The 10,684-nt window shown below is 49.3% G+C and overlaps 1 protein-coding gene across 2 annotated transcripts in view; it reads left to right on the forward strand.

Annotated features, from left to right (window-relative positions):
• The window catches only part of Esyt2 (extended synaptotagmin 2), a 76,915-nt gene extending 67,357 nt beyond the window's left edge, over positions 1 to 9,558 (forward strand). The window contains exons 17-22 of one of the 2 annotated variants that reach the window (XM_027923852.2): positions 248 to 621; positions 2,697 to 2,795; positions 4,773 to 4,904; positions 5,751 to 5,856; positions 6,731 to 6,780; positions 6,884 to 9,558. In XM_027923852.2, the coding sequence (XP_027779653.1) occupies positions 248 to 621; positions 2,697 to 2,795; positions 4,773 to 4,904; positions 5,751 to 5,856; positions 6,731 to 6,780; positions 6,884 to 6,929 (807 nt within the window). In that variant the 3' untranslated portion in view covers positions 6,930 to 9,558. The other variant, XM_027923853.2, reaches the window with a different exon arrangement.
• The last annotated feature ends 1,126 nt before the right edge of the window (positions 9,559 to 10,684 follow it).

Below are 10,684 nucleotides of genomic sequence, written 5' to 3' on the forward strand. Positions count from 1 at the left end.
GAAGACACAGACCTGGTGTTTGTTGTGTACAAGTGATGTTTTGATTAAACTTTGCTTTTCTAAACTTTCTGTGATACGGTATTACTTTAATAATTGAATAACCAAACAGCAAAGATTAGATTTTTTTTTTTTAACATTTTGAGCCGGTTTTAAAGAAATATCTGTGGAGGAGTGCATCTGAAGCCAGCCAAGTGCCAAGAGGTTACCAGTGTCATTGGTTTCAGTGTTTGTTTATGTCCACCTTTAGGTACTCCATCTCGAAAAGCAGGAGCGGCCTCCAGACCACCAACATTCAGCTCAAGTGAAACGACCCTCTGTGTCCAAAGAAGGGAGGAAAATACCTGTCAAATCTCAGGTGTCTGCATCTCCAGGCACCAGCGGGAGCAGCACGGCCCCGTCCACACCAGTCACTGGGGGAGGTGATAAACCTGGTGTGGAAGAGAAGACCCAGCCCCCTGAGGCCAGCCCTGTGGCCCAGCGTGACCTGGGAAGAAGCTCCTCCAGCCTCCTGGCCTCTCCGAGCCACATATCTGTCAAGGAGCCCACCCCCAGCATAGCCTCAGACATATCACTGCCTATCGCCACCCAGGAGCTGCGGCAAAGGCTGCGACAGCTCGAAAAGTAAATGTCCACTGCCTGGCTCTCACCGTGCCACATACCTGATGCCCGGGTGATTGTTCATCACGCTCGGCGCTCACCCAGCATGTCACGGGGGGTAGGCAGACAGAGTTAATGTCCCACACCCAGCAGGGCGGGAGATGCCTTCTTAAATTCACTGGAACAACTTCAGGTGGTGTTGCCGTTTTGCCCACTGTGTCTGACTTTCAAAATAAAGCCTGCCAAGCTGGGTGTGTGGACAGATATCTGTAATCCCAGTGACTTGGGAGGCTAAGGCAGGAGGATGGCAAGTTGGAGACCAGCCTCAGGAATTTAGTGAGACCTTGTCTCAAAAAAAAAAGGGGGGCGGGGGCTGGGGGTATAGCTCAGTGGGGGAACTCTTGCCTAGCACATGTGAGGCACTGAGTTCAATCCTCAGCACATAAAAATAAATAAATAAAATAAAGGCATTCTTTCCATCTACAACTTAAAAAAAAAAAAGATATTTTGAAAAAAGAGAACCTGTCATTTTTTTCTAGGACCATTTAAGGATTAGGAGGTGGTCGAGTAAGAGGTTCTCTAAATGGGAAAGGAAAGAGGCTTAGAGCCAAGAAGCTATTGCACCACCCCCCATCCCAGGAAGACAGACTCAAAAGATACCCTAGAGACTTAGTGGGTGGTGAGTGGGAAGGTTTGGCAAAAGGCTTTTTTATTTTATTTTTTAATTTTTTTGGCACTAGAGGTTGAACTCGGGCACTCAACCACTGAGCCACATCCCCAGCCCTATTTTGTATTTTATTTTCTTAGCATCTCACTTTTGCTGAGGCTGGCTTTGAACTCAGAATCCTCCTGCCACAGCCTCCTGAGCCGCTGGGATTGCAGGCATGTGCCACTGTGCCCAGCTCAGAAGGCTTATCTTTATTGTAAAAGAACAGGTTGTCTGGCTGAGTGTTGTGCTACATGCCTGCAGTCCCAGGGATTTGGGCTCACAAGTTCAAGGCCAGCCTCAGCAACTTTAGCTCCTGTCTCAAAATTTACAAAAGGGCTGAATATAGATCAGTGGTACAGCACTGCTGGGTTCAATCCGCAGTACAAAAATAACTGAATAGGTCACCAGGCCCTGTGGTACTTACCTATTATCCCAGTGACTAGGAAGGCTGAGGCAGGAGGATCACAAGTTTGAGGCCAGGCTCAGCAACTTAGATTCTGTCTCAAAATTTAAAAATTTCAAAAAGTGCTCTCGCTTTCTCTCTCTCTCTCTCTCTCTCTCTCTCTCTCTCTCTCTCTCTCTAATACACACACACACACACACACAAACAAACAAAGGTACTGCTCTTCTGTGTGTGGTCAGCATCCCGTGCCTGCTGTCCAGTCCCTGTGTGTCTATCTTTGGATACTGTATTAACCCCCGTGATTCATAGATGTTGCTGATGGTGTCTTCAGAAAGGAGAAAAACAGACCAGTCATCAAAGCTTCAGACATTAACATTTCCCCTAAGTGGAAGAAGTAGGACTGACCTTTGAAATCGTTTCTCCTGTTATTGTGAGAGGGGTGTTGAGTAGTGGGAAAACAGAAGGGAGGCAGAGGTGGAAGGTGCTTGTTCCCCGGTGGTTCTCGAGCTCACCAGGCACCAGTGTCCGCCAGTCTGCATCTGTGAGGTTGTGTTTGGCCCACGCTCACTTTCTCCTGGGCACTTTCTCCTGTCCATTGTTTTGGGAAAAAGAAATCACTCTTCCTGCTCTCTTTCTGAAGGAAACCGAGTTTTAAGCAAGGAGCCACCTTTCCTTAGATGACAGTGGGGAGTAGCTGACCACCCCTGGGACCCTGAGCGGGAGCAGTGGCTGTGATAGGAGGCTCTTCCCACCTGGAGCAGGGGCCTTGAGGGGGAAGGAAGGCAGGCCGTGTCCCAGCCGAGACACAACCCGTGTCTCAACAGGGAGATGCGTCTGTCTCCTTGTTACTTTGGCTCTCACCTGGAAACTGTTAGCTTTGAATAAGTGTAAAGAACCTTCTGGTAAAGTAGCGCTTGCTGGCTGTGCGTGTGCGGGTGGCCCCTGAGTGACAGCTCTCCTGGTGACTTTCTACTCTGCTTCCCACAGTGGGACGACCCTGGGGCAGTCTCCGCTGGGGCAGGTCCAGCTGACCATCCGGCACAGCTCCCAGAGGAACAAGCTCATCGTGGTGGTGCACTCCTGCAGGTGAGGCAGCAGGCAGGCCCACCTGCCCGCAGAGAGCCAGCCAGGCAAGCCTGCTGAGGTGGCCCTGGCAGCCGTTCTGCCCTTCCACGCCGTGTGCAGCTTGAGGGCTTGCAGCAAGGTGCATGTCACCCAGATGGGAGCAGCCTGTGCCACACACAGCATGCTCGCTTTTGTGAATATGGTTGGGGTGTGGGGAGAGCTGAGAAAAGAATGTCTCTTACTTGTTGACTTATCATTCCCTCCCGCAAAAGAAGTCTGAGCAAACTGGAAGACAAGTTTTTTAGGTTGCTGGAATACGGAGAAATGGGAACACAGAGGTGTTGGAAGAAATAAACGTTCACCCCAAGTCTGACAGCAAAATCTTGCAACCTAGAATGAGCTGTTTGAATGAGTAAACAAAACAAAATACAGCAACATGGACCGTTCTGAGAAAAGTACCCAAAATTCTGCCCTCAGCAGAACATGCCAGCAGCCGCACACACACACTGGCGCTCACACAGGCATGCCACCTTCGTGGGCTTTGCTTTTGTTTTTGGTACTGGGATTTGAACTTGGGATGTTCTATCACTGAGCTGCACGCCCAGGCTATTTATTTGTTTATTTGTTTGCTTGTTTATTTATTTTTAAAATATACTTTAGTTGTCGATGGATCTTTTATCTTATTTATTTATTTATATGTGGTGCTGAGGATCAAACTCAGGCCCTCATACACACCAGGCAAGTGCTCTATCACTGAGCCACTACTCCAGCCCCCTGTTTATTTTTATTTTGAGGCAGGGTCTCTCTAAATTACTAAGGCTGGCCTGAACTTGAGTCCTCCTGCCTCGGCCTCCCAGTAGTGAGATCGCAGGCGTGCCGTTCACTGTTACTGCAGTCCTAGTAGGCATCCCTTTTCTGTTCTCAACATTGTTTCATAAGCATCTCTGTTGCACTCTGGTCATGCTCATGATGTTACCGTAACTCTGAACTTGCTGTGCTGTACTTTGTGACGATCCTCGATGTTGGACATGTCTGCATGACATACCATAGTGAGCGTTTTTATTGAACAACTTTTTGCACTAATTTCCAGGAGTAGTATTAATTCAAAAGAACCAGTGAAGGTGTGATTCACGACAGGTGTGGTGCAGCTCTTTCAGAGAGCGGCCATGGGCCCAACACTGCTTGGTTCCTTCCCCACAGCAGGAGAGGGTCATGTGACCTGTCCCTGACCCCATGCACCAAGTGAGGGAGTGCAAGGGGGTTGACAGTGTCACTTAATTTAATAAGGATGATGGCATGGGATTACTAATTATTTTCCTTTTATGTGGTTTTGTCTGTGTTGGTAATAGTTTAGACAAATAGAAAGATAGAATTGGTAACATTTAGAAATAAGATTAGGTGAGGAGCATGGAGTTTGGCTCAGTAATCACAGAGCCCCTTGTATATCCTTGCTACTGAGAGAACAGGGGAGGCAGAACAGCAAAGGCTGTGGAGCGGGTCTGCAGACACCCTGCCTATCAGGGCTTCCTGGAGAAGGTCCTGGGAAGGTCTGCAGTGGAGCCAAGTCCCCAACCAGGAATGCCAGAGGGGCCACTGGGAGGGGTCCCCTAAGGGTTGTGCCGACAAGGGTCCAGTGGCCTTCTGGAGCTTGGTGGCTTGACCGTGAGGCAAACTCCTGTTTCCTCATGTGGGTAAAGCAGTGGGAGTATTATGTCAAGATATGTAGAAGCACAGCAGGGACGCAGAATGTCCCCCGACCCTGGACCTAGGACACAGAGGCAAGGTCGCCTCCGGCAAAGCCACTGACGGAAGCTAGGGCAAGAGGCCAGCAGGCAAAGGTGGGCAGGGCAGACCTCTGGAGCTCAGCTTGGTGTCTCCTTGTTACTTCCAGTTGTTCAGGCGAACTGAGCCCACAACTGGGAAAAGTAAATGTGGATGTGATGGTGTTCTTCTTTCCCTCGATTCTGATGTCCTGTCTTTTTTGGTTTGTGTTAAAAGAAATCTGATTGCCTTCTCAGAAGATGGCTCTGATCCATATGTCCGCCTGTATTTACTGCCAGACAAGAGGAGGTCAGGGAGGAGAAAAACCCACGTGTCGAAGAAGACATTAAACCCAGTGTTCGATCAGAGGTACGATAGAGCCTTAGCTCAGGAGGGAAGAGAGCAGCAGAGGTGCGGGAATGAGAGAAGGGTCGCACAGCCAGGTGCCCAAGACTGTAGCTACCAGGGGCCACAAGGCAGAGGTGTGGCCTCTACCCCCACCTCTCCTGGGTGCGCCCATTATGATAAGCACACAGCATTCTGAGCTTCCTGCAGAAACCTCAGTGCTGAGCACAGTAGGCGCAGGTCACAGGCACCCAGTAGGGAGACTAGTGGCTGAACAAAGGTCTTCTGAAGGCCCTGAAGAAAATTCATTATGGTGGGCAATGGCTGTGGGTACTTACTGAAGACTTGAAGCCACACACATTTTGCAATTGTTTTTTAATAACGTAATAAGCTCATAACATCTTAAAAAACAACATTTTTGTGAAAACAACTGTATTTTCCAAAACAATTTCTTAAAAATTATTGAATAATATTATCACATGTTTGCAAACCTCCAGTGATCTGACCTGACAGGCTGTCATCTGCTTGTGTGGGGTCTTGCTAGGTGACTTCCTGAGAGCATCTCAGGACCCATGTAGGATGATTAGGTTGGGCCCTGCCTCAGGGTCTGCTGGTGGTGGTTTGGAAGCAGTGAAGCTGGGTGGTACCAGTATCTGTGGGCTCACAAGAAAGGTGCAGCTGGCTCACTGTCTCCATACCAGGAACTGGATCTAAACTGTTGGAAGCTGTCAGGTATGCACCAATAGGAGAACCCCATTTTACAAGACAAAAGAAGCATAATGTTTGGAACGATCTTATAAACAGAAATGCCATTTTAACTGAAATACACAGAAGTGTGGAGAAAGTTGGTAAGGCCCTGTGTCCCCTCAGCTTTGACTTCAGCGTGTCACTCCCTGAGGTGCAGAGGAGAACCCTGGACGTGGCAGTGAAAAACAGTGGCGGCTTCCTGTCCAAAGATAAGGGACTTCTTGGCAAAGTAAGTGTGTAAATCAATGGATGTGTAACTGATGTGATTCTGCAATCTGTATATGGGGTAAAAATGGGAGTTCATAACCCACTTGAATCAAAGTGTGAAATATGATATATCAAGAACTATGTAATGTTTTGAACAACCAACAATAAAAAAAATAATAATAACTTAAAAAAAAAAAAAGTAAGTGTCGAGAGCCTGGCGTGTTGCTGTGCCTGGTGGTCCTCAGGCCCCACCCCGTGCAGGTCTGAGACTACACCCAGCTATGAAGGGCTGCACAGGATAGAGTGCACTCCAAGGCATTTTAAGTTGTTCTCGTTGTCTTTACACTTTCAGTTTATGGGCTTTTAGTCATACCAGGAACCTTCAGTTAAAGAAAAGTTGGTTCTCAAGTTTTTAAATTTTTTTTCAGTACCACACTAAAAGAAAACACGGCTGGAGGTTAGCTCAGAGGCAGAGCACTTGCCTAGCATGTGTGAGGCCCTGGGTTCAATCTCCAGGACCACAAAACAAAATAAAAATGAAAAAAAAAATCACAAATGAAATGTTCTGTATAGCTCCACCTTCTCAACTGATTGCACAGTCCCTCTTCCAACCAGTGGTGGCTTCATCTCGGAATTCCTTGCCATCTTTGTCCCTGGTCACATTAGTTTCTGCATGTGGTTCCGTATTCTCCACCAGGACACGTGAAGGTTAAGTTAGGGAAGGGAGCTCTGGACTGCAGACACCACTCGTGGTGCAGCACAGGGAGCCCACATCAGGTACGATGCCGTTGATGGCACACTGGCCAGGCCCCATGGGTCAGCTCTTCTGGCTGCGGGAAGGAGCCCTTGCGTGCAGGACTTTCTCTGCCGTGCTCACAGACACTTCTCGCCCACAGGTGCTAGTTGCTTTGGCATCTGAAGAGCTCACCAAGGGCTGGACCCAGTGGTGAGTGGCCTTCCCCCACAGCCGGGTGGAGCTGGTGGAGTGGGCGCAGTCCTGGGTGCTGGCTAGGGCCTGACCTATCTGCCCTGCCCTCTGTGCTCCCCAGGTACGACCTCACCGAGGATGGCGTGAGACCACAGCTGGTTACGTAGCCACACGGACATGAGGGCGACCTGGGGCCTGCTGCCTCTGTCCAATCGCACCTTCCTGCAGACGTACCAATGCTATTTTTATAATTTCATGTACTTAGTTATGCCTACCTTGATGATTTTATAAAACTGTTGACATTTTAGGCAAATGTGGCCAATATGGTCGTTAAATGTGCTCGTTTCCTTCTGTGCTTCGCCTGGCCTGCCACGAGCAGCAGGGCTGGCGTTGCTGCCCAGGGAGTGCTGACCCTCTGTGCCACGCCTTGTTCGTCCACCTCTGAGGTGCCCTATGCCGTGTAAATAGACTCTATTTTTTATAATCTTTACATGTTGGCTTGGATTCAGAAGAAAGTGGATCAAGGAAATACATATTTTCTTCTAAAACTTGTTAAATTCTTGTGACAAATAATCATTTTCATCTTTGCAGCAGAAAGTTCACAGTGACCTATTTTGTGGTGTTTCTTTTTAAAAAGAAAATTTAGAAAGATTATCAAGTATCTTTATTATAAATGATGATTATCCATTATAAATGATAAAAGAAAGTATTCAGAATATTAATGTTTTCATAAATACAAAGATGTACTATTGAGAAGTCAAGAGAAGGGCTTGTAAGGAGAAGTGCTGTGTGCCTGAGTGACAGAAAAAGTGGAGAGAGCTGTGGCGGTCCACAAACGTCTGTTTTAATTGCTTATTGCAGCTGGTTCATGCAGCAGTGCAAAGATGGACACCTGAGGCTTTCCTGAAAGTGAGGCTTCCCATGTGTGTCATGGTCCCCAGATCGTGATGGAGGCTGGTTGTCAGGTTCCCAGCCTACGACGGCAGGAGCGAATGCTGCCATCAGGTTGTGAGGGACATTGGGTCAGGTGGGGAGCTGTTGCTAAAGCCTGATGACTGGCCTGTTCACGTGAAGCAGAGCCCAGCTTTGCCACTCTGCCAGAACACAGGGCCCCACAGTTCCCAGGGAGCTCTCCCACTGCCAGCACTGAGGCCGTGAGGCCCAGCGCTACCTGGGGCTCCTCCCTTTATGCCATTGCTGACCTGAGTAATGGGGTGTTGTCATGCAGTCCTTATTGGGGCTTTCTTTCTGTTTAGATTATCAGAGCACGTTGGTAGACTTTCGTGTTCCCAAGCCTGGTCCCAGGCGAGGCTGTGGTGGTGTGAGTCATGCAGGCCTGCCAAGGGTGCACTGTGCAGAACGGCTGCTCATCTGTCCCAGGCGGCAGGACGAGAGGGGAGAGGGCTGCCCTGGCTGTGGGAACACGCAGAGCTCCTCATGCCAGTGGAAGAGAGCGCCCTGCCGGGAGCTCACTCCACCAGACGTCCCAAAGTGCCTGTGGCTGACGCCGACTGTTACTGCTCCTCCTGTCCACCACATGAGTTTCTTTCCGTTTGTGGCTCACATTCTTCTCCACAGTGAATTTGTAGTGGAGTCTGTAGCTTCGGCTCACGTTGCCTTTCACCGTAGGACCAGTACAGTCTCGCTGCCTCCTGTCTGCTGACACTTTCCCCTGAAGCCTGTCAGTCACTCCAGTTCTTACCAGGACTGTCTTGGGAAGAAGTTAATGTGTCACACACACGTGACCTATATGTACACAGAACATTTAATTGTATTTTAGTAGCCAGAGAGCAGTAAAATCTTATTAATATCTAGTTGTTTCTTGGTATTTAGGTGGTTTTTTTTTGAAGATTTTTTTTCAATTGTTGAAAAATTAGGTCTACTGAAGGCTTCTGTTCCACTGTGTGAAGGGGAAGATGCATCAGAATTTTCACCAACGTCCTACACATCTGGGCTTTGCACTTTTAATTGCTTCACTTAATAGAATAAAATGCTTTATTTAAGCAGCTAGGCAAAATGAATGCAGTGAAGGGCAGAGAGCCTGGAGGAGGCCAGGTGGGCAGCAGGACACGCTGCCCTCTGCTGCCGTGAGTGGGGAGAGCTGTTACCCAGGGTTTGGGTATGAGGTCCCCACCAGCAGGTCCTGAGACCTCTGGGAAGTACCTCAGTTCTCTTTAAAAGGAAGGAAGGGGCTGGGCTATAGTGCAGAGCTCACCTAGCATGTGGGTTCCGTGCCCAGCGCAGGAGAAGGGCAAGGGAAGACCTCAGGCAGTGTGTGTCTCCCTGACAGCTCTGTCGCAGCACGTGGGGAAGGCGGGCTCCACACTCAGGGTCTGACCGGGGAGGCACCTGGGTTGTCCTCAGAATGTTAGCTTTGGGTTTCTAACAATTGATTTGACTACAGAAAGCCAAACAAATGGAGGAGAATTAACTCAGATGAAATTTGAAGTGCAGTTCCGTTGGCTTGTGCCCGTGGGTTGCCCATGCCCTGCCTTAAAGTGGGAAGGTGTTGTTTACAAGTGCCAGCCTGAAACAGGAGCGCCTTGGAGATGGTTTACACAGTTTATGTCTGCACTCTGAGGAGAGGTCAGTCCTGCCCCAGACCTGAAGGCCAGTGCTCCTAGACTGGGCAGCTGTGTGTTCATTCTCTGGTTGCTGCAGAACTCTGCTCCAGCCGGATGGTCTGCCCTGGTGGAGGGTGGCAAGGGCTTGTCAAACCATAGGAAGTCCTTTTTGCTTAACCAACTTCACATGACAGTGCATGTATTTATTCAATAAAGCTTTTACATTATCTCACTTGTGACTTGTTTTTCCTTTGTCTTTTGAAATGAAATTGTTACTGTGGTACCAAATAACTTGGAAAGTAAGTCCCGACAGTGTGAATTCACTTCCCCGTGGATTTGATTTTCAGATCACTGGGTATTGTTCCTCCTATTCCCGTCTAGTTTGATTCCCCTCTGCCTAGTTTATTAGACTCAGTTTGGAAAGCAGCTCTTCTGAAGGGCAGTCACGAGCAGGAAAAGCAGACCCTGAGTGTACTTTCTAACCAGAGCACCAAGCAGTCAGGAGACAGAAGCCGCTAAGGGTGTTTGAGTGCTCTTGGGAGTGCTGGGGTGTCTGTCCTGACCACAGAACTGGATGGCCCGAGGGGTGCTTGGTAGTCTTCTCTTCGCTTCTCAGAATGTAAGTTTGCTTCTTTACTCATTGCTCATCTGCCGTCTTGATCATGCCTTTCTCTCTCTCTCTTCCTCTCTTCCTGTGTTGCGGGCATCAGACCCAGAGCCTTAGATGTGCCAGACAGGGGCTCAGCCACCGAGCCATATGCTCAACGCTGTCTTCGTCACACTCAGACCGTCCTTCTGTGCTCAAGGCCAGTTCGTCCACCTGCCTCGTGGCATCCGTCGCCTGGATACTCGTGTTGTCTCCTGCTGTCCGTCTGCCTGGGTGCCAGAGCTGGAGAGCTGGACAGCACCTGTCACTGCTCTCTCCTGTGGCAGATGTCTAGTCCTTGAACCCCAGCTTTAGAGTGTGTCCACTTCAACTGCTGTCCCCAGCCCAAACCCAGCCCTTCCTCTTGACAACTCCTGGGTTCAGCCTTTTCCCCTCCTGTCCCCTCCCCTTGCCACCAACCGTCAGAGGGATCTTTCAAAAACCCTCCACTCTGCTGTTCTCCATTGCTCTTAACAATAACAACCCAGAGCACTACAGGGCTCGTGGGGCCCTGCCACCTTCCCAGCCAGTTCCCTTGGCGGTCCCTCCCCTGAGTTCACCTGCCTCCACCGCCAGGCACGCTCCTTGAATGAGACTGGCCTGGCTGGCTTCCACTGCCCTTCAGCTCCCAGCTTAAGGACAGTTTGTGGTTCCCCAGGATGCCTTATTATTGCCATTCACTTCTCAAGCTGGCTTCCTGTTGCGAACTCGG

Source organism: Marmota flaviventris, chromosome 1 (genome assembly GCF_047511675.1).
Source record: "Marmota flaviventris isolate mMarFla1 chromosome 1, mMarFla1.hap1, whole genome shotgun sequence".
In the NCBI taxonomy this organism is placed as follows: Eukaryota; Metazoa; Chordata; class Mammalia; order Rodentia; family Sciuridae; genus Marmota; species Marmota flaviventris.